At 35.6% G+C, this 24,759-nt stretch overlaps 1 protein-coding gene across 3 annotated transcripts in view; it reads right to left on the minus strand.

Moving 5' to 3' along the window:
• Positions 1-254: 254 nt before the first annotated feature.
• The window catches only part of LOC149577321 (uncharacterized), a 75,257-nt gene continuing 50,752 nt past the window's right edge, over positions 255-24,759 (minus strand). For all 3 annotated transcript variants that reach the window (XM_089823455.1, XM_089823456.1, XM_089823458.1), the window contains 5 exons: positions 19,969-20,046; positions 19,756-19,845; positions 19,305-19,355; positions 8,542-8,593; positions 255-896 (listed from right to left, as the gene is read on the minus strand). In XM_089823455.1, the coding sequence (XP_089679581.1) occupies positions 739-896; positions 8,542-8,593; positions 19,305-19,355; positions 19,756-19,845; positions 19,969-19,995 (378 nt within the window). In that variant the 5' untranslated portion in view covers positions 19,996-20,046 and the 3' untranslated portion in view covers positions 255-738. The remainder of the gene's footprint in view (positions 897-8,541; positions 8,594-19,304; positions 19,356-19,755; positions 19,846-19,968; positions 20,047-24,759) is intronic.

Raw genomic sequence — 24,759 nt, forward strand, 5'->3', positions numbered from 1 at the left:
TTCTGCCATTGTAGAATGCCTATCCGCATTAATAATGAATGAATGTGACTGCAAACTGAATTCAAACACTCGAAATGTGTGATAATGAGCTCATTTTATTTTACGACTTTTTTATAAAATTAAAAAAAGGTTTATTTATCATTACATTATAGAGAACCTATCAAAATAAATAAAAAATAAGAGAGATATAATTTTTATATTTTCCATCATGATACCAATTACATAAAATTTAAATAATTAACAAATATTCATGATAAGTTAATAATAAAATAGATAATTTTAATCTTTTTTGGCTGGATGCTCATTACAATCGTTCCTACACACTCCTCATCATGGAGGGTCCTCATGTTTGATGCAGCTTGGCAGTTTTGGCAGAATCCACGTTTAACAATTCACAATATAAGCTTTGGCACCTTAATGAACAGTATTCAATGCAACACGGGCGTTGTACAAGAAAATATGTATATGTTATCTGAATTGAAGTGCATGATCCCGTCAACTCTATATAACCTCAAAATAAAATTCTCTAGTTCTGCCAACATAAAATATTTTGTTTTAATTATGTTTAACCCCCTGTTATATACATTGAATGAACTACGATTTTCTGCCAAAACCATTCCAATGAAACATACTGTTTTAAAGCAATCAATAGCACTGGGATACTAAAAGCAAATCTTTGCTGTGATAATATCATTGCCTTTTACTGGCATTATCTTTAACTTTGATCCTAGCTGCTGTTTACTCACAAAAAATCTTAAACTTCAGAACCTTGTGAAGCTGACAAACATTCATGATATGCTTCCTTGGAGTCTGCTTAGAATCAACTATGTACTTTCCTGCAAATAAGTTTGCTTCAGAGGGCCCACTTTCCTCATGTACTAAGGCATATTCTTCAGCTGCATCAGGTTCAATGAATTAGGCAACATTCAAAGTTTAAGATTAAAGTAATCATGATTTTATCTGAAGTTTAAGAATCAAAACCATATAAAAGGAATGCAAAGTCAAAAAGATCAATGCATGGAAACACCAATACAGGTAGTTCCTATTGCATCGACAATTGTGTATTCACAAGAGATGAATCACGGACTGATATCCTGAGGATACTAGTAAACAACCTCTTCCCACAAATGTGGAGGATCATAAACTTTGAGTTGACTAGCATTTGCAGAACATATATAACAGTAGAAAAGGAAGATAGCAAATCCCCGCATCACAATATAAGAAACAAAGAAGATTTAGTTGAAAAGTATGTCCCCCAGTATCGCATGCTGAATAGATTTGACTAATTTGATTATATAATGTTACTCAGTTTCGAATTGTTGTTGTTCTTTGAAATAAATGCAAACTTTGACAAAATCCTGAAAATGTGAAGAAGAAACACTATCAAGTGAGGCTTCTTCAATTTGGATCAAGTCTTTAATAACAATTTTCCCTGCGCTCAGACTTGAAAAACCTCGAACAAAAGGAGACACCTAACCTTGCTTCCTTTGTTAATAAAGAGCTACCAAAATCTCATAGGAGACAAATAGGTAGAAACTCAAAGCAGACTAATATAGTAACTACTGTGCAATAGACGAAGATACGTGGCTGTGTGTTTATTATGTTCATAAGGAATGTGGAGAGTATGAAAAAAGTTATGATTGCCTAATTGAGTGTGACAATAAGTTTGTAAATGAGGGTACATGGAAAATATCATCTGAAATCCAAGAAGCTTCAACAGGTTACCAAAAATGATTAATAAATCTGGAGTTACAGTTTCAAAATATAATTTAAAAAAGCAATAACCTCAGCAACCCAACATGCAAAACTAAAAACAGAAAGCATGCTTCCTAAGATTTGTAGGCAATCCACCAAAGGCCCAGAAGGGCGGGGGGGGGGAGTGGGACTGATATAAACCAAACTTCCTAAGAAAGCTTAAGATTAATTACATTGTTGAAAACCTAATTAAATATTTCACATTGGTGTAATCAAGGCGTTTTACCTTGGTGAACGATAACCTATGTCCTAATTACATTTTACTTAAGCTTACTTAAGGAATTCCATAGGAGGATTTGTAGGCAATCCACTAATAAATCCACCAAAGGCCCGGCGGGGGGGGGGGGGGGAGGGGGCACTGATATAAACCAAACTATCTAAGAAAGCTGCAGATTAATTAGATTGCCGAAAACCTAATTAAATATTTCACGTTGGTGTAATCAAGGCATTTTACCTTGGTGAACGATAACCTATGTCCTAATTACATTTTACTTAAGCTTACTTAAGGAATTCCATAGGAGTAGTTGGAGCCATTCCACTTTTGTAATCTTTTCACTTAATCACCTTCCACCTTTGTTGGACATATTGCACAAACTTTATTACACATTAGAGGATGATCCACCTATGTGGACATGTGATTCCACCTTGGGTGGGCAATAAGTTCTCCTTATTATCACCTAATGAGACGACATTTGTCATTGCCCCATTCATTAATTTGTACTCACCTTGGCTATGTAACCAAGGGCTCTCCTATGTAATATCTATTCAATCCATTGGATTTATTTGTATTGCATTCTTGGTAAGAATACAATTTTTTTATCATATTTCTCTCTTGTTATTGTGCTTTCTATTGCTTCTACATCTCGAGTAGCTACCTTTATAGCCAAATCTTGCATGGTATGGGAGCTTTTTAGAGTGTCATTCATAAGGCCCACAAACCCTACAGTAGATTGTCACTTCATCCAAATCAAAGCAAGTTAACTCGGGGCATAAAGGAATTTTTTAATCTATTATGGTTTATATGAATGCTGCCTACAGTCTAGTACAATTTTTAAATAATATATCTTGTGCATTTTTTAAATAAAAAAAAATTATTTGTGCACTATATGTACTATAAAAAGCACATTTGCCTTCATCTTTTCCTTTATGTATGAGGAAATTCTAGCAAGAAAAGAAGGTTGGTGCTTTAAACATGCTACCAAATATTGTACAGACTCAATCTTATGATAGTAGCTTCAAAGAAGTTGTGATCAAGAATTCATTAGTCATTTGCTGATCAAGTGGAAAAAAGTGAGGCTCTAGAAGCAAATGTCTTTGATAATTGAGAATATGAGTATCCTTCTATATTGAGAAAGAGTAAAAAAATACATGTGTGATTGCATAATTTTGATGGGCCTACCCCTGTGTACATCACAAGGAAGTGAGGACTTGTCAGTAGAAAGTCGGAAGATTGATATCAGATTTAGAGGGAGTCCGGCAGTTTATCTCGGGCATCCTTGGACGAAGAGAAATTCTAAGGGAGCCGCTAGAGGATATGACTTCCAACAATCTTTGTTCAGAGAGAGAATTTCGAGGTGCAATTTTTTGTTAATCAGTTCTTCTCTAAAAAAGAATAGTTGGAGGTATATTTCCTCATAATGCATTCTTCTCTGTGATAGAGAAGTTTAAGGTAAAAGCCCTTGTTCCACCCTCTAGGAGCACTATGGTGGATCCACCCTCTAACATGGTTCATGGTGGATATCACGAGTTTCTACATGATTTTGTATAATAACCCTGACCTGATTATAACTTCAACGACTTCAATTTTTAACAATTTCTGAGGTTTGGCATTTTGTCAAACAGTTGACAAGCAATTCGGTTTCAAACACAATGTCCAGAGATGCAGCAACTGCTTAAAATTTCTGATATGTAAATCTGCCTTAAGAACTTGCACATTTAATTCTGGAAGGATAATCAATTTCTGGGTTTATTCTTGCAGAATTTAGCTGCAACAATATTGTAGTCTAGTAATTCCTAATACATGTGACATACAAAATATCTATGCAAGATTGATAACAGGATCACAATCTGTTTCTGTGAGTTTATTTCCTTTACATTGCATACACAATAATCTCCTTTTTATCTAACAGCTCACCCAATTAATCAAAACTAAAGCTGGAAATCACATCACATTCTATTTAATAACATGAACCTGTGAGAGATGCAGCATATATATAACTTGGTTGATGCCAGTGATCGCCCAGTTGCAGTTCTGGGTTTCCACATGACTTCCAGCCAAGGCGCAGGTCCTCCAAAATGTTGATTCCAGGCCTCAGAATGTGATCACAGGCCCCTAACTCCTCAATCACATTCTCTAAAATAGAATGCAGGCCTCACAGTATAAACACAGGACACAAATGATGAACGTAGGCCTCAAAGAAGCAATTGCAGGTCTGCAAAAACTCACGCCACCCCCTTCTAATTGCTATCAGCAGCCATACATGGTCACGGCAGCCTCTGAGAAAGTAGGATGAACTCAAAACAGGAGTGCAAGGACTTAGTAATACAATTACAGTCTCTTCAAACCCAGTCAAACCCACAGCAACAGATAATAAAATCTTCAATAAACTCCAGCTTGCAACAATTCTCAACAACTCCAGATTTACCACCAATCGATTGACTTCTCAGGCACAGTGAAAACAGTAGGAGGAGCAACAAGCAATTCCCAAAAATTCTCAAATGCAAAACTCCGCTATACTTCAGCAATGGAGTAATATCTCAGCGTTCAAAACCTTATACCTCAGCAAGTGCATAAAAATTCAGAACTTCAGAAGTGTTGCGAAGACAACAAAGTAAAATAAAATATTCAATTAAATGTCTTTCCCATTAAATGGCCCCATATTTATAATCTCCAAAATGGCACAAGTTTCCCAAATGAACTTCACTTAAGAAGCTTCCTCCACACAACATTAAAATATAATAAAGAGTCATTATAATATAATTTATTAATTGCTTTTGGCTCCAAAAATGACCTGTTCCATCATAACATAAAATTCTCACACACAAGGCCACTATTTCTTGTGCCCACGATTTAGAACTTTTCATCCTAGTTCCAACAAGCTATGATACTAAGGTGACCAACATACAACAGTACAAAAAAAAAAATCAACATCAACATATTTAGATGAATAATAATAATAATTCACCCATCTTGCAAAAACAATTGAAGAAGCATCAGAACTGAAATCTAACAACAACAGAGTGACCCTAATGGAGAAAAACAATGAATGAACCTAACGGGGTGACTTACTATAAATAGACACTCCCTCCAAGATTCTTGGAGCCCAAACCGAAAGCCCATAATAAAAACTGAGAGCATCATTCAACTCCTCTAACTCAACTGGGCTCATCGGAACCAACAATTTGACTTACTATAAATAGTAAGTCCCTCAAACGGAGCCAAAACACACAATAGGTTGCTTGAAAACCTGTAACCCCACAACTAAGACCCTCAAATCCCACTGTTAGCTCACCAAGGTCGCAATGATGAACTAACCAAGCCAACTGCAGGAACCTGCCAAAAATGGCGACATAACATTCTGTTGGAAAACATCATGAAAGGTAACAATCTTTCATCAATGTTTGTGTTGTGAGGTCTCTATTGTAAGGTAACGATCTTAACAATGGCTTGACATGTTATCATGATGGACTACATTAAGTTATTGTCTCAGAATGTGTCAGAGATCGTGATAACAAACATATCATGATAGACTACATTAAGTTGTTGACCCAGAATGTGCCAAAGATCATGATACTACATTTTTTTTTTCTTGAGTTCTTGATTTATCATCATGATAGACTATATTTACTTGTTGTCCCAGAATGTGTCGGAGATGATGATAACCAACGTATTATGATAGACTACATTAAGGTGATATCGCAGAGTGTGTCGGAGATCGTGATATTTGTTATAATGGAGACTAATTTACAGTCCCTGTTATCAAGGTTGTTTTCTAATAGACCACATTCAGTATTGTCCCAAAGTGTGTTGGAAATCAGATAACTCATATCTTTCTAGGATATGTTATTCTTGTTGATAGGCATCTTGGTGTTGATGCTAGTGCTCATATCACAAGAATGTGAGATTGATAAGATTTCTCAAAATCAGATCACCATTTATGAAAAGATTGTATTGATAAAATCCTCCCTCGAGATCATGATAGTCGTCATGATGGACTACATTAAGTTGTTGTCCTTGAGATCATGACTATTATCTGATAGACTACATTCAGTTGTTGTCTCGGAGTGTGTCGGAGATCAAATAAACCATATCCTTCTAGGATATAACATATTCTTTTGACTAGCATCATGAACATGATGTCAATGCACATACCAAGAGAATATAAGTATGACGAATATCATATGAATGATATTTCTTGTTGAATTCTGCTTCGGATGATATCGAAAAATAACATCTAATTTGATGGATATATGTTCATATCCTTAAATATGTCACTCCAAGAATAACATATTGAGATGATATATCTCTATATGCTTGAGAGCATAATGTGTTCTATAACAATCCTCCCTAGCTAAGAGGGAGTGTTAATGTTGTAGCTTCAGTTGGATTGAATTGACCTAGAGGTAATCATTCTATGGTTATTGGTTAATCATCAAATAGACAATCCCTCATATATATATATATATATATATATATATATAAGCTAATTGATGATTAATTAATAAATTACCATAGAGATTGGAACACATAGAAATATGGTAGTGTTCTTACATTTACAGAAAACAGTCCTACAAAACTAACAGACGATGTTGACAAAGGTTGTGGAGTCGGGCATTACATCTGCCGATAGTATTTGCTTGAATGTTTCCAAAGCATTTTCATCAAATCCATTCTGTGTATATCCTGCAATCATTACAGTCTATGACACCACACTTCTTTCAAGCATTCCATCAAATAATTCATGTGTCTTTTCTATGCTTCCACATTTTGAATACTAGTATACCAGGGCAGTTGCAACTGTATCATCTAACAAAAATCATCTATCCTCTATACTCTGATGAATGTCCATGCCCTGGTCAAAAGCTCCCATATTAGCACCGGCAAGAATAACGTTGGCAAAGGTTATGGAGTCTGGCTTTACACCTGACAATTGCATTTGCTTAAAAGATCGTAAAGCTTTTTCAAACAATCCATTTTGTGCATATCCTGCAATCATCACATTCCATGTGATCACATCTCTTTTAGGCATTCTGTCAAACAATTCATGTGCTTTTTCTATACTTTAACAGTTGCAACTAAAACATCTGATCATAAATCTCTATCCTTTATGTTATGATAGATGCCCATACTCTGTCCCAAAGCTCCCATTTTGGCAGACTGTGAGTATGGTGGCAAGCGTGGACTGATCAGGTCGAAGAACTGTTTGAACTTTGTTTCATATGCTGAAAAAGTGTGAGTGTCTCTTGAGGATACCCAGGTCTTTTGTATACTGTAATAATTATATCACATGAGACGCTGTCTCGTTCATTCATGCAATAGGCATCAACCAAACTTCTGCACTTGACATACATGTAAATAAGCTTATTATGAAAAGTTGTTTTGAAACAAATGCAAATCGCCTATGAACGATGAAATTGTGGACATATATACCTGTGAAAGCACGTTCTTGAGAACACAGACCTGTGATATTTAAAGATATGTAAAGCAGTCTTCACAGGGTTTTTGCATAGTAAGCAGACTCTGCAGCGCCTCCAACTGAAGATCTCTGAGGTTTAGATGACCAGTGGATGTTATTTGAAGGCAATGGCATTTGATGGTGGTTGTAACCAAAGATCAAAAATTGGCACAATTATTCAGTCTGTCTATTCAAATGACATTGCCAGTGTTAAGTCTGGAATACTTTTTTGCAAGGAATAAGCATTTACCTGCAAGATTTGATCTGTTTATTTTTTTCAGGCGTGAGACATGATGTTTTTTTGGTGGGACTTTCCCACCTATAATAGCTTGTCAGCTAACTAGGCAATGGTTTTTCAGTTTGCTATCAGAACAAACAATTAGTTTCAATGTTAACAAAACTCTTAGAATTATATCTCAGCTTCAAGCTGAATCCATCATGGCTAGGGTTTTGTACCTCTTAAAAATATCTAGTGGATTTCAAATCAAAAGAGAGCCAAATGTCTCAAACTAGTGGTAAGATTGTTGTGGTGGAACTGGCAAGAGATTTTAAAGCAGTATTTTAGTTGCAGAGGTGAAGACTGGAGAGTTAGCCATGAGCTCAGACTTCTGTTTCCTATCAGTCAATCTCTGGGTTGGATGTTTAAAATATATTTCACTGTGTGTAGTTTTTCTATGAAGTTTTGTGCTCCTTAGATCAGGTGGCTATCTGTTAAAGCTACAGTGCTCTAGTTATTTCAGCTGTTTGTTATTTGTCATCATTTATCATGTCACATTTCAAGGGTGAATGGAAAATAGAACTTTATCTATTCATTAAAAGTTTAATCAATAACCAGTTCCAAAGAACTAGCTGATGTAACATTTTTTCTCTATAAAATGGTCCCATGGAAAATAAGATAACCAAGTTTTAGAAGAAAGATGAAACAAACTGAGATAGGTAATTGCTTGATATTATTAATAGAATGAGAAGTGCCTTCATAGGCCATTACATCGATGAAGTTTCTAAAAGGAACTGAAGACAAAATTAGAAAGATTCTGAGTAACTGAAATATAAGAATCTAAATATTGAGCATTAATTAGATATGAATATTATTCAAACAAAAGAGACTTACCACTTTCTGAAAATACTAGACATGACCCCAAGGTTTCTTCGTACTCGCCTCTCTGGACAAAATAGAATTTGACGACATGAGGATACAACAATAGACATACAGCAACACTATCAGCCAGAAACTTCATCAATGGCATCCATCATTTTATGGGACCCACAATGCAACAATATAATATCAAACTGAATATTAGCAAAACAATGTTTTCTGATACAAAAGAATTAGATATAATTTTGACACAACTAAAACATAAGACATGATTATGCAGTAACAAATGCAACATGCTCCAAATCCAAAAATATAAATGTTATTTCATATTAAACATTTTTCAATAAATTATATCATTCAAACTTATTTTAGAAAAGCCTAGCAAATTTCTTATCTATGATATTCTACTCTAATTAATTCATCAACATTAGAAAATATATCTTGCTATGGCATGGGTATTTCTGTCAAGCAAGGACAAGGACAGTTGAGAATAAGCAAGCTTATTTCAATGCTTTTGTTTGTCAATGATGTCATATTCCTGGCCATCAAATGAGCCAGAGTGACATTATAAAGCTCTTGCAGTCTCCATTGGTCCAAGTGGATCTAAAACAGCCTTGTCAGTTATAGATCGTGATCTTAAATGTTACCAATGAAGCAACAGTTTGATGGCTTCACATTATACACCAAATCAATAAAGACAGTTAATTATTACACAGCAAAAGTGCAATTATCAGGGGCCCAGCTCGGGTTATGTCCAGCAACAGAACATCAGAGATGGTGTTTCTGCTCTTGCTCATAAAGACTCTGTTTAGAGGCACTCTTGCAGGATGCATACCCCAGCACAATGTACACACACAATGAGTTCTAAACCATTATTGTAGGTGGAGTGTACCTGAAAAGATGAACTGAGAGCTTACCTACTGTGTTTGACAACCATAGTTAAAATTATCTCCTACCTCTTGAAAAGCTCTATGCATAAAGATTGATTCTAAAAAACACAGACATTCAAATATAGTACAAGAACAACACTCTAGTGAGGCAAAACTGCTCCTTATTCCTGTTTGTGGTTAGGGGGCTTGCTCTGCTTTTAAAAAGCAAAAATTAAAAATTGTATTGGAGCCATCTTTCCATATTTTCATGTACAAGACTAACATAGAAAAAGTTTTATTAAGGGTATTCCTTGTTTGTACAGTAAAAGTAGAACAAGGAGGGAAATCAAGAGATTACATCCCTTCCCTAACCATGGCAATTCTATATACAGAGCCCAACACGTGTCGATTAGACAGTGACCATTGGTATCTGCTATAACAATTTGTAACAAACCATCAAAAGCTAACAAGAAATTGAGTGGGCTAAACAAGTACTGACAAATTATAACAAGTTCTAATTAACTAACAACATCATCTCCCCAAAAGAAAAGTCAGATTACCAGTCAAAAGCCTAAAAGAAAAATAGGGATATCCCAAAAGATCCAGAGATGTTCCAAAAGGTAAATTTGCATCATCTCCAGTAATGTGTGCTTGTACTGCAAAACTACGTTTGTAAATCTTGTCAATCAGCTGCTTCAGGTGATCATTTCTTACAAAAAGTTGTAGTAGTCAGAGCACTTTTTCAAAGGCCTTTCATTGCAAATATCTACTTGGTACATAAATAAATATATATATATATATATATAGAATGATGCCCAGTGGAGTACAAGGCAGCTAAATTTTGACATTCAAACTTCAAAGCGAAGGAACAACTCTAACTGTTAGCCAGTTATTTTGCATCTCAATCATACCTTATTCTAGCTATCCATGGTTTATAAATGTACACACAAAATCTAATTGCAACAACCAAGACTTTGATGTGCAAGACTTCTTCTAGAAGCCACTTCCAACAAAGTATGTGCCCTAGGTACCAAACTCTGAATGAGTTGTTGCAAGGTTTTTATCAGATCACCATGATGCAGTCAAGGAAATTTTACTAAATCAGCTTTGCTTTCCCTACGGAAATGCCATTCAGCCTGAAATGTGTATGTGTAGAGGAACAAGTAATCTGCCTACAAAAGGGATTGATTCACGTTAGAATCAACAACAGATCCTCTAAGCTAATATACAATTTTCTGACAACCAGCTCTCAACACAGACTACCAATGTCTAATCCTTATTACTTTTTTGTAATTTGAAGTTATGAAATCACTTGCATTAAATGCTTAAAATGACTGTTGAAGGATCACTTACTTTAAACCAGATTAGTGGCAAACAAACTAACTCAGAGCCATCCTGTTCTTGCCAAAATATATTATTACCCATGAGGGCATAGAGTTTGAGTCTAAGTAGTCCAATTAATATAGCCTATAGGTGAATGGCCATGGAGAAAGAGTTGTGAAATAAAAATAATCATATTGAGGCTTTTCAAGTCGGGCTAGAATTTCCTTCAAAATAATTTGTTCTCTTACCTGTTCAAAAATCTACTTGCAGATTCTTAATGGGTTTTCCAAAACCTCAACTAGGTCATCATTAGAATTTTTTGGGTGTCTCGATTTTTGTGCCTCAAATTCCATGCCAACTGGAATTTTATTCTAATTTCAGATTCCTTCTCTGTTTCTTGAGATATCTCTAGGTCTTGGTTGATTTTTTTGTGTCAGCCGAAACATTTTGTCAAAATCTGTGCATGCTCGATCATGATCAATTTTTCCTCAAAAAATGTATCCAGTCATCTGTAATCTGCAATGTTCACGTGAGATTTTGTTCTTGGGTTCGTCAATTTTATCCTCAAAAAATGTTGTTCGAGTTATGTAATACGCAAAGTTGTGTGGTATTCAAGGTTTTCGCCATTTTTCCGATTTCTGGGTTTTCCGATTTTTATCACAAAAATTGTGTCTTCTTGCAGTCTACTTTGAGTCATAGTACTCTTTTGCAAAAGTTCTTGGTCTGTAACATTTTGCAGATCCTAGGAGGGTCTCAGCAACTACAGAATAGTCCGACATTTGTACAATTGCCATTAAGGGAGGGTATTTGGATAATATCTTCCAAGATACAATGTTTCTCAAATTTCCTATTTTGTCTTTCTATCAATGTATGTTTCTTTGTAGAAAAATATTTTAATAAATTTTCAATCTTTGTTAATAAACATATCATTATTCTGCCATCTGGCCTGTGTAACGGTGACTACACTCATCACCAATTGTTCCTCCTCCCATCACCGTTCTTTCTCTGCAACTCGTGCAATTTTTTCCCAGGTGCAATACAATTTTGAGAAGTTATCATTTGTGTGGCTTCCTTCCATCTAAGGACCAATTTCTCATTCTCATTAGTTTCTACAAACCTTTTTTCCATTCAACTATCATTACTCGACCCTTTTGTGTTCATCTCGGTGTGTTTTTGGTGCCTAGGGTTTTTATAAACCAAAAGTATTTCTTTTGCAGCTAGTTGTTTCGGTTTTGTCGTGTACCCTCCCCAATAGATTTGTTAGTAAATAATAAATTATTAATCGAAATATTAATCATAAATTATAATATAATTTATTATTAATTTTACAATGGAAGAAATGATATATAATCTATTTATTATGATCTATAAAATAATAATAAACTATAATGTTAATAATACCACTGAATGAAACATAATATTACAAATATTAATTCATAATATTTTAAACCTACTATTAGATCATAATATTGTCATAATGAAATAAATAAAATAATAGTATAGAGAGACAAATGACACATATTATAACAGATATATTATTAAGCAGGAAAGCCTGAAAGACAAGTCATGTATCATTGCCAACCTATGGTGAAATATAAACACCAGATTGGATTAGCTATGACCAGTTGAAGGATAGTGGTTCTGTGGTGATAAGGTTGAGTATGGAAGTGGGGGCACTAAAATGATTGGCAATATCAACCCATACGACAAAGAGAAACTTAACTTATTGATAACCTTGCAATCCACATCAGCTAAAGGAATAATCCATGGAAGTATTTATACTGGCAACGAGCGTGGAAATACAAGGTGACCACAGGAGATAATTGGCACAGCGAAATCCTACGTGTTAGAAAGACTAAGTACATCATTAATCATCGAAGCAAAATAAGTAAAATACAGGAGACGTGACACTTGGAAAATATACATGTGTCTCTCCATATCATGGTAATATAAAAGGAGAACATTATGTTTATACAGGGAGATAGAAGGAAATATCTTAGAACAAGAAAATTAATAGCACAGATCCGTCACTCTCAGCGATCAATACAGGCCACAGATATTAGAAGAAAGGACATAGATGCAAGTTTGTATCACTATAAGAAACAAAGGTCACCGCAAGATATATTTCAACAAAAATATAAATCACAAATAACAAGGATTAAACGAATAGAAAATATGCAGTTACCAGTTGATATTCACATATTCTGAATATTTCTATTTAATAAATTTGAGTATCGAATCCATTGAGGAACGTTCTTTCCCATCTACAAATTAGAACCATTAGAAAATCTGACAGAATATAATTATAAGCAGAACACACACCCATATTGCCTAGAATACTTCGTTTATCACTGAGAATACAAATCACATGCAATATATGTAAAGTTGCTAGAGATATTGAATTACCATCTATACATTAGACTGTAATATCAGATTGCAGTAGATAATCCCTGTAGAAAATATACTTACTTGATTCCAAGCATTAAAATATATATATTATCCATATGTTCAACATATCTACACTGACTTCGGTAAATTAAAAATAAAACCAAACATTGTTGAATCAGTCCCTTATCTGACATAACTAGCAGGGGACATTACAGGTTTCCACCATTTTTTTGTCATCCTTTGGACATCTTCAATACAGCTAACTAGGGTTTCTTCTAAATCCTTCATTTTCTTTGGTTGGATTTGAATTTTGATTGAAGATTCTTGTTGGATTTTTCAAGACCTCAACTAGATTATTTTCAAGTTTTTATAGGTACCTCATTTTCTATACCTCAGATTTTGTGCCAACTGAAATTTTATTTCGTTTATTGATTCTTAGTGGGTTTCTGAAGACCTCAACTAGGTTGTCTTTAGAGTTTTCTAGTATCTCAAATTTTGTGCCAATAGATTCACATTGAAATATGTGTCATATCTGCCTCTGTAAATGACATATTCAAATTTGTGCAGTCAACCATCTAATGTTCTCATTTTTTGTGCCTCAAAAAGTGTGCAATGATAAGAACTTCAATACCTGGAAGCAGCATATGATGACAATTTTTTAGTACAGGTGTCTTGACAAAATTGTGTTGGGCAAAACTAAACATCCCTAGTTAGCAGGCAAAGAACAAGATAAATTTGATGAGCACAACGGAGAATTTGTCATCTCATCAAACTATTTGTCACAGATGTTCAGCTCCCGCAAGTTCCTTCCATTAAAATAGCAGCAAAAATTTGGAGCCATCTAAAAGGTTTGCATGAAATAGTGAATGGAAGTCGTGCATTCTTTCTAAAGAACATACTCTTCTTGATCGTAATGGATGAATAGGTGTTCTACAAAATCATCTCAATAAAACCAAGGATATTCATAATTAGTTGGAAGTCATTGGACACAAAATGGAAGAAGACATAATAGTGATTGCCCTAAAGAGTCTTTCATCTTCCTATGAGCACTTTGTTGAAACTCTGAACATTGCTTTAGCTCATTCTGATTTTTTATTTTCCGATCTTTGTATAATGCTTCTACAGTAAGATCACCAAAACTTGGAAACAGCAATTCGACAGTGCTACCAGCTCATCTTCTAACACTCAAGCCTTCTCAACTAAATCCACAGGCAACTATTAGTTCTTTTGACCTTCTTAACAAAATCCTTTTGCTTAGTCATCAAAAGGCCCAAAGAAGAAAAGTATTAAGTGCAACTACTGCCATAAGTTTGGTTATATGGAGTGTTGGAAATGCATAGCTGCTTAAGCCAAGCAATCTAGTTCACAGCCTCAAGCCCATGTTGTGAAGCACATTGTGCTAGGTGGATCTACCTTTTACGCCTTCATGGCTAAAAGACCTGCTGATCACGTAAAATCATATGCCTTGTATATTGATTTAGGTGCCTCCCACCACTCTACTCATCATCAGGATTGGTTCACAAATTTCCATCCATTCTCAGATTCAGTTATTTTTGGAGAAGAGTACACTGTTCTTGATAGAGGCAATATCCATATTCAGTCTAGGGGAAGAAAACTGATTTTCATCGATATGTACTTTTTTCCAAGCATGGAACTTAATCTTCTCTCCATTAGTCAAATTCTAAGGCATTCTCCTCAATTTGATGTGACCTTCAATTCACATCAATGCAATATCATTGATTAGGAAACTCAATCCGCATTTTTCATTGGTGTTGAAAATCATGGTCTTTTTAGACTTGTTGACTCTAGGGATACTTAGGAGCTTGCTATGGCAGTAATCACTCCTCTACTAGTACACTCTGGCATTAGCGATATGAGCACTTGAATTACTTGAATGTACACTTATCTTTCTCAGCTTGTTTAGGGAGATCTTGTAATTGTACTATCAGCAATTTAGACCCAGAATCTTAGAGTTTGTTGAGCATGTTATGTTCGGAAGCAACATTGCACTACTTCTTTAGATGGCAACTCCTTCAGAGCTTCTAAGGTAATACAACTAGTATATGTTGATGCTTGTGGACCTATGGCTACTCCCTCTATGTTACTAGGTCCGGGTATTTTTTAATTTTTGTTCATGATTTCAGTCGTAAAATGTGGGTGTATTTCCTTCATCAAAAATCAGAGGTGTTTATTGTATTCAAAAAGTTCCAAGCATTTGTAGAAAGAGTCTCGTCAACATATTATTACTCTTAGAATTGACAATGGGGGAGAGTTATATTCCTCTGCCCTCTTCCATTTTTACAATCAACATGGCATAAAACACCAAAAAACAACACCCTATAGCCCTTAGTAAAATGGTGCCGTTGAGAGCCAAAACTGCACAACCACCAAACTGGCTGAGTATACGCTTGAACACAAGAAGGTTCCAAAGAAATTTTGGCCTGAAGCTATCCACGTTATCGTCGATCTTCTAAACCACTCTCCTACAAGGGTTATTGTCAAGAAACTGACTCTGAAAGAGGCCTAGTCAAATCGTAAGCCCAGAATCACACATCTCAAAGTTTTTGGCTCCAATACATTTTGTTGGATCCCTAATGCTAAACGCACCAAGTTAGAAGCCAAGAGCCAAAAACTAATGCTAATCAGCTACAATGATAATCATAAAGCCTACCGCCCGATTGACATCGAGACTAATTGTTTCATCTTCAATCGTGATGTGGTCTTTGATAAGGAACAACAGCCATTTCAGCTCTCTCCTCCAATTGTGAATTCATAGGATCAGTCTCTCCAAGCTCAAGACTTGGATTTTCATCTCCCATTAGGTCCACTTGATGGGAGGGCTTTTGCTGAGGAGGTTCCAATTGTTCATGTTCCTACCTCTCAACCAGTTCCTTCTTCTACAGGCTAACACAAGCATGCAGCCACACCACTTGATTATGCTCACAATTCATTTGATTTTCTCTTCGATGATTATGATCCCATTGCACCTCTTACTTCTAAAGTTAGAACTCCTACTCTCCAACTTAAATAGTGGGCTAAGACAATTGGCAATCTTCATGATGATGAGTTCAATAAGGGTAAGATCAAACCCTCTAACTCTTGCTCTCATGACCAATCTTCACTGTGTATGGCCTCAAACATACACAAAGGAAAAATGCATACCTAAATGGAAGGAAGCTATAAGACTAAACATCATAGACTATTTAAATATATAGCACTTGAGTTCTATCAAAATCTTCCTATAGGGAAGAAACCTATTAGCTACAAATAGGTCCACAAAGTCAACTACAAAGCTGAGGGTGCTTTAGATAAGTACAAGCCTTGAATTGTTGCCAAAAGCTTCTTTTAGTGAGAAGGAATTAATTATGAAGAGACCTTTGGTTCCATAGCAAAGATGAGAACCATCAGATTAGTCCTCGCCATAGCAGCTCAGTGTGACTAGAAGGTCCATCAAATAGACGTGAAGAGAGCTTTCCTGAATAATGAGTTTCAGGAAGAAGTGTATGTGGCATAACCTCCTAAGTTCAAGGTTGTCAACAAAGAACACCAAGTACTCAAACTAGCAAAAGCACTCTAAGGCCTCAAACAGGCTCCTTCAACATGGTACATGAAAATCAATAAGTACCTCATAGATCAGGGTTTCTAGAGTAGTCCTTGCTCAAATCTGTATGTCAAAACTATTGGCAGTAATATCAACATTACGGTTATATATGTTGATGATTTGATTATCACTGGCAATTCTAAATCGTTGATTCGGGGAATCAAACAAAATATTTGTTAGTCTTTTGACATGAGCAACCTTGGACTTCTCCACTACTACCTAGGCATCAAGGTTTGGCAGCAGTCAAATGGCAACTGCATCTCATAGTCTAAGTACGCAAGGGCTTTGTTGGACAAATTCAGAATGAAGGATTTTATACTTGCATCTACACCTATGAAAGTTGGTCTTCATTTATTAGCTAAATCTGGTTCTCCTATTGAGAACAAATCCTCATTCAGTCAACTAGTGGACAGTTCGATCTATCTCATTTGTACTAGACCATATCTTATCTTTAGAGTGAGTCACATATCTCACTTCATGATAGCTCCCATTTCATATCACCAGGTTGCAATGAAGCACATTGTGCAATACGTCAAGGGAACTTTTAACTTTGTTATCTTCTATCGACGAACCAAAGATGCCCAACTCATCAATTACACAAACCCGAGCAGGGGAGGTTCTATTGATGATAAAAAGTCCACTTCTGTGTATGTCTTAAGTTTGAGCACAAGTGCGATTACTTGGACTAGTAAGAAGCAGCAAGTTGTATCTCTTTCTTAAACAAAAGTTGAATATTGAGGAATAGTCAAAGCAGGTTGTGAGGCAGTTTGACTTCGCCGGGTGCTTTTTGAAATCTGTCTCATATAGGCCCTTCACCCCTCTTTTGCAATAATCAAGGGGTCCTCAAACTTGTCAAAAATCCAATCTTCAATGAGTGCACTAATCATATTAACATTCATTGTCATTTTTATGTTGGCTAGTTGATGGATCTGTGGATTTGCAATTTGTTTCTTGAACTAACCAGACTATTGATATCCTCACCAATTCCTACTTCTAGATAAGTTTGTCAAATTCAAGGGGCAACTTAGTATCGTTGATAAGTTGACCAATACAGGAGGTGAAATAATATCTCCTAAGTTAGATTTTTTTTCTATTTTAATGGTCACTCCTTAAATATTGTAAATATATTGTATAATATATTCTTTTTATTATTTCGATGTCTATTTTTAGAAACATCTTGTTTGCAATCTCTATAAGAACAATTCATTCATAGTAAAAAAAAATCTCACTACTTAAGCAACTGTAATGGAACTTGAAGAAAATGCCATTAAAGACCAATAAATGTTGTTGAAACTTGCTTTAATATCATTTTTGGTGTTTTGAAAATGAAACCTTGGTTCTAGCATATAGATGGCATGTTTTCTGACCTTCCCTTATGTTTTCATGCTACTTTCTAACATCTAACCCCTCTAAGGAGTACCCAGAACATTTTTAGGTAGTTTATCTTGTATTTTCAATTTGGCATCTTGACACAAAAATCTTCTTGTCAATGCTCAATCACTTAAATCACTTTTTAACATGCTTTTTATTAGACAATTTGATGTTTGGAGGTGTGGATGTGCAACAAAGTATACTCACATTATGTCTGATTTTCAGTTGAGATTTATGGCACAAGGATAGGGGGTGCACCCAAGGCATAAGATGCACCTCTTCTTCCATTCATCACAAACTTAACATAAGGGCAACATGAGCACACTTGGGCAACTTAGAGCACTTCTTTTTTTATTTCAACTTGACAAGTTAACTTGAAGAGGTCTATGGGTGCATTCACTGTCCTCGGATTACTTTTTGGTTATGCCTTCACTTTGAACTTTGACATTCAAGTCTTCATGGACACCCCTAGCAACTTCAGTATCAAAAATTTGATTTTTCATTAATTTGATAGAGTTAAATTACTTATGTGACAAAGTGCACTTCTGTTCTAATGTTTCATTGTCATTTGTCAATTAAGTGAAAAAGTGTTTTTGAATCATTTAAATGATATATTTCTCTTTGACATGGAAAGCCATGTGCCTTGCAACATAACACTAGATCCCTAAAACCATGTCCAGGCTTCTTGGGGACATTTTATAGTGATTTTGGCCCTCTACATTCTCTGCCTCTGTAAAATTCTGGACTACCTGAATGCCTTTTCGTAAACTTGAAATTGCCATCAAATACGTTCTTTTTGCCACAATATGCCTCAAAAGCTCTATTATTCATTTGCGTACCTCTACACTTCACTACCTCTCCCTATATCTCAGCTGGTAAGATCACCTCATCTATTGTACATGAAAAGCCTTCTTCTATAAATCCAGCAAAGATGATAGCTAGAGTGACCATAATCAAATTGACAACCATAAAAACAAGGACTTGGATTTAATATACAAAAGAGAAACAAGTTTTACACTTAATATTTGACTCAATACAAACAAACTTCTCTGTGTACAATATTATGTTGGTTACAGTGCAATTACATAGATGCCATACAGGTTTATAAAATCTCATTTCAATGACAATGTCTTGTTCAGCTCTTAAGATTGATTTCATTGGCATCAACCAAGAAGTAAGGAAAATTCTGTAACCTAACAAACAGAAACCATAATTTGGGAACTAACCAGCTTCAAGCCATCACCAATAGTTAATATTGGATTCAAAGTGTCTAAGCCCTGCACTCACAGAAAAAAGGCAACAATCAAAAAAAGCATCCATGAAAACATCTCTATCAGGTCAGCTGAAATCAAAACAAAATGCTTATGACATGAACTTGAGGAATGAAACACAAGAAAATCAACCTGGATAAAGCCACTCCTATACTCTGATGAACTTGGGTTTATTGTGAGGGAACTAATGTTTTACCATGCACATGATTTTAAAGCAGTAGAAAATAAGCAGCAGAAAAAGCAAGTTTTGTCAATGTAGAATCTAGATATATTATTTGATACAGTTTGCAAAAACAATTACAAAGCATGGCACATCGTCCTCCTTTTATCATTAAGGTAGAATTTGGAAACCATAAGTCTGGAGTGAAAAAACTTTGGAAGCCATCAGGTAGAAGTATTGACTTACAGAGAGGGTGTATGGAGTATTAGGAGGAAAATCAGCTAGTGAAAAATCTGGGCCAAGATCCAATAACACATATTCTTCTTCCTCTTCAATCTGCATCACCACCAACATCATTCCCCACAATTCCATAGATGTTAGGCATTGTTATTGTCATTCATCTTTGGCAAGAGAAGCCATCAATAGAATGCAATTGATGGAGAAGAAAGTGATCATTACCAGCATCGATTCTGTTGGATGAGCCATCAACCAGCCACAAAACCATCAACACTTGGACTGATTTAAAAACAAAATCCTCTGCAATTTAAACAGATTTTGAAATGGTATTATCAATTACAGCATTCTCTACATTCAAAGTGCAATTAAATTCAGAATACAAATACATCCAACAAAGAGTCCTTCGACAATTAAATTCAATATACAACTGCAACCAGCAAAGGATCCTTTGACAATTAACGATATTCCATTAATATTTTAAAATATAAGATACCAATTATTACCACATGCATGTAAAATAAGGTCACGAAACGCTTTAAAAAAATATCTTTACAGAGATGAAAACAAAGAGTACTTTAAATCCTGACCTGTTAAGCAAAGATTAAAGAAGAATTTCATGCAAAAACCTAATTGAATTTGTGTATAGGTCTTTGTACAATGCAGCATATTATCCCTCTGTGGGAAGGGAAATAAATTTAAACCTATAGGTAAAAACATTTAAAGCAGAATATAATACATAATCTAAGGCATAAGCAACAGATAAATTGGAGCTGGAACCATTTGGGTTTGTGTATATATATTGCAATCAATAACAAGAACCACTTAGTGGCGAATACTTGCCTTTTTCATATGATGATCAAAGTAGAGTAGCACAGTAATGTTCAATTTAGTTAAGATTTATGATGTTAATAAGTATTAAATGTTTTAATTTGTATTTATTAACTTAATATGAATTTGTAATTAGTTTTCAGTAAATGAAAATAGCATCCAAGCAGATAGCCCACCAAGAGCCAAGCATAACAAAACCAAGAATTTATATCATAATCTCAAAGTCTTCTAAATTATAAAATATTAGTCTTAAAAAGTTAATAATCATCAAGGAATGTAATACTGTCAGCAGAATTATATTAAAAAATAGTAAAATTAAAAGGAACCCAAAGACAACTTGGAGACGAGAATAAAGTAGCACTCTTTTCACATCATAATCAGCAGCAAAATTCTTCTAAATGTTGGATAAGGTGTCAAATAGACTGTAAATATACACAACTTTTTGTTGGCTAGGAAAATTTGTATGTCACTAAGACTATAACTTACAAAATAGGAACTTTAGGCAATGAAGTACTGAGATAAGTATCCCCTCTCAGCAATAGAGGAGGTTCCCTTCTTACCGTAGGTGGCTACAACAGTAACCTAACTACAATTGACAAATGGGAAGTTTTTTTAATCAACTTCTCTTTTTTCAGAAATGATTTTATGATAACAACTGCTACTTGCAAATTATCAAAAGGTACCTATTGCTACGACAATACCGGTGGCTTAGTAGCTGACGTAGGAACAGCTCTTAAGATAGCAGTTATAACTATATTTGGTTGATTGATAATAAGAACCCAAAGTCTCTTATGATCAATCTTTTTTGAAGAGTAAAGTGAATAGCTAACAAGGCACAAAGTCTCTTGCCAACTATCTAGATTGAAATAATATACTAGAAATTGAAGCACAAAGTCTTTAGTCCCAAGTACTTGTTGCCAGTGTCAGACTATAACAATTATGTTTCCAGAAGCTCAAAGTCTTCAAGAAACTAAATCAAACGCTCTGATGCTTTACAAAGATAGATTATAAACTGAACAAAAGACAAACTGATCAAGGCAATTTAAGTAAACAAAGATCAACTTCAAGCTTCATAACACGAAGTTTGAGAAAACCTACTTTATTCAATTCAGAAACTTTTGTATCCAGAAACAAAATGCTTTCAAGTTACAAGCACTTTAGCATAGCCTTCTTGTATAAAGCAAATGATGAATATTTACAATGAGTTCTCTCCTTTATATAGGAAAAGAAGAGAGACAAAAGTGAAGAGGAAAGAAGAAACCCTTAACCACCTTGACTTATTCTACTAACAAACTCCTAACTAACTTTGACTTATTCTAAGTTGCACACTTAATGTTGTTGCAACTTGATTACATGAAGCGTGTATAGGTGCATGTTTCCTGTATTTAAAAATATAGAGCCTCTATATATAATCTGTCAAAACTATTTCTATTTCTACAAGGCATAGGAAAGAAGTGTCATAGGCACTTAGAAAGATCTTCACAGCTTATCCATGAACTTGTCAAAATTGTGTAACAATTCTTGTCGAATTGGTTCTCTTGTGTTTCGTGAAACATCTAGTAACTTACAGATAACATTTGCATTTTCAGCAATAACATTGCTACATTCTTTTATCTTATTTTGAAGATCACGAAGTGAGAATCAGTAACTTGTAAGAGTACCAATCTCTACAAAATCAAAGTCTTCCGCCCCAAGTTGTAGGCTAATAGCCCTCGAACTCTGTTATGAGAACTCCCTTATCAACGAGTTCTCCATTTTAAGTGATTATTGCACCTACCAGCTGCTAAAACCATTGGTGATTGCGTGTTCTTGGTCTTGTAAACATTTTACTGCTGCTTTGCCTACAACCACTAGGCTTTGCAACACCTTTTCCCTATCGTCCATTAAATGCAAGGTATTGTAGCACATCTCTACTAAAGAGAAAATACCATAATAACGCAAAACATCTAAGTCAACTTCACTCGTAGTCTTCCACACATTCAAGTCCACATCAAGAGATTTAAGTTGTTGGTATACTAAACCAGGAAGTTCCTTCAACCTGGCTAAAATATGTCTCTCATGTCTCAATATCCTGAAGCTATCCCTGATCACATCCACCCCTTGGGACAATAGACGGTCACACCGGTTGTCCATGGCTTTGGGTTTCTTTGCAATTTGCACTACATGTTCCAAAGATTCAACTGTCAAAGAAGAGGCCTTCATTTTCTCAATAATGTCCTCGAGTCTGGCATTCTCCTCCTTAAATGTATTCTTCCTTTCCCACAACATATCATTCTTTTGTGTGAGCATGTTGAGAGCCTCATGTGCATCTTGCAAACTAGCCAAGCAAGAATGTTTGCTAAGTTAAATTGCGGTGAACTTGTAATCAGTGGTTTGCATTAGCCCTATTGGCTTTTCGACAAGAGGCTCAACAACTTCTACATATTTAGTATTTTCAGCACCACCACAATTCTTAATACTACATTAGCCTTCTTGGTTTTGGGAACCTTGGCCTTTGCAACCATGTTGGAATTTTGTTCTTAGAAGCTCTTCCTTCTTCCTCTTTGAGAAATTGCATTGAGTTGAGGAGCAAGAGAAAAGCAAAAGGATCCCATGACAACAGTGGTAACCAAAACAGACACTAGATTAGCCTGTGCAATTGTAGCTACATTTGGTGGGGGCTCAAACATAATCGCCACTATAGCTTGGCTGCTATGTGCGACTTCAACCTTGAATTGCTCGAATTGTGGCGATGAAGTATATGTCAATGCCATGGATGAGACCACAACATTTGGGATAAGCATGGTATAAGCATCGACCACACTCTCAAAGCTGCAATATTGCTCTACTGGCAAGACCATAGGAGCAATCGAAGAGATAGGCATAGCCAATGTGATCGGAGTTGGATCCTCATGGATTGGTGCCTGCTCAAAAGGAAGAGTGTCCATAGCAACATGCAAGAATGAATCTGTTGACTCATCTAAGGCTAGCTCAAGATCAAAAAAGGTAGTTGATATGAAGAATTCTGGAGGAGGCATCCTTGGAGAGCACTTTCTTGGCAGAGGAAGCTCATCGTTGCTAAGAACAATGTGAATCTTCTGAGGTTCAGCAGATTTTACCTCAAGCACACGTCCCTTGCCTTTGTCGCACTTGATGGTGATCTTTGGAATGGCTATCGTTGAAGCCTCTATGTCATCCTTTTGCTTACCTCTCATTTTAACCCTTAGACTGATTGGACCAGTAGGATCAATATCTTTTTCGCACTTCACCTTTATGGTCTTCAATCCTCTTTTCTTCAGCCAAATATCTTTTTAGCGAGAATAGGTTGAAAATTATTTGAAATGGAGATGCTCTCCTTGGATGAATAAGATGGAGACGGGATAGGAAGCCTATCAAGGTGATGCTCAGTGTATTTTGGATCCAAGGCTTGATCATCATCTTCAACCCCAGTAGGTATCACTACAAGATTAAAGTCCACAATTTCCTTAACGGTCAACTGGCAGTAATCCATCTGGCAAATATCAATCTCCATGTGCAAATCAACCCAAAGGTCTTAAAGGCGATGAACATGAATGTAAGATTTTCTGATTTTATCATTCATGCCTCACTAGTCAAAGCAAGCATGCACCATGAACTTCTTCAAAGTGATCTTTTATAATCAAACTCCATGTTCTTGGCCTTTAGCACTGTGTCCAATGAATAAACACCAATCTTTAAAGGATTTCTTTGATGAAGCCTAGACTATGCAAAGAAGACTAATATGATTGCACTGCCATTAACCGCCTTGCTAATTCCATAAGAATGATCTTCTCGGTAGGATACATTGGAAGAGTATATGGCTCGTCCCTAAAATAACCAACTCTCATGTAGATAAAGTTTGGAAACTAAAGGAACAAATACCATATTCATTCACTTTTGCCCATGCTTCATCAGTCACCCGCTTCTTTGGCGGTTCCTTGTTGAATAAGCACATATAGTGCCCAAAGAAGGCATCCTGCACCCTCTTGTAGTGCATGCGACTGGATCTCAAGGTGAGCCGGTCAAAGTAATCCCATACTAGCACTATCATGCAATCACCCCTAGTAGATAGGCCTAAGAATGAATCCAAGGAAGCAGTGATGCATAGCAGATAAGCATTCATATAGAAAGTCCCACTTGAAGAGAGTTGGGACAATTGCTCCAATAACATATCAATTATCATCTCTT

Source organism: Cupressus sempervirens, chromosome 1 (assembly GCF_028749045.1).
Source record: "Cupressus sempervirens isolate cs-2001-9-10 chromosome 1, ASM2874904v1, whole genome shotgun sequence".
Classification (NCBI taxonomy): domain Eukaryota; kingdom Viridiplantae; phylum Streptophyta; class Pinopsida; order Cupressales; family Cupressaceae; genus Cupressus; species Cupressus sempervirens.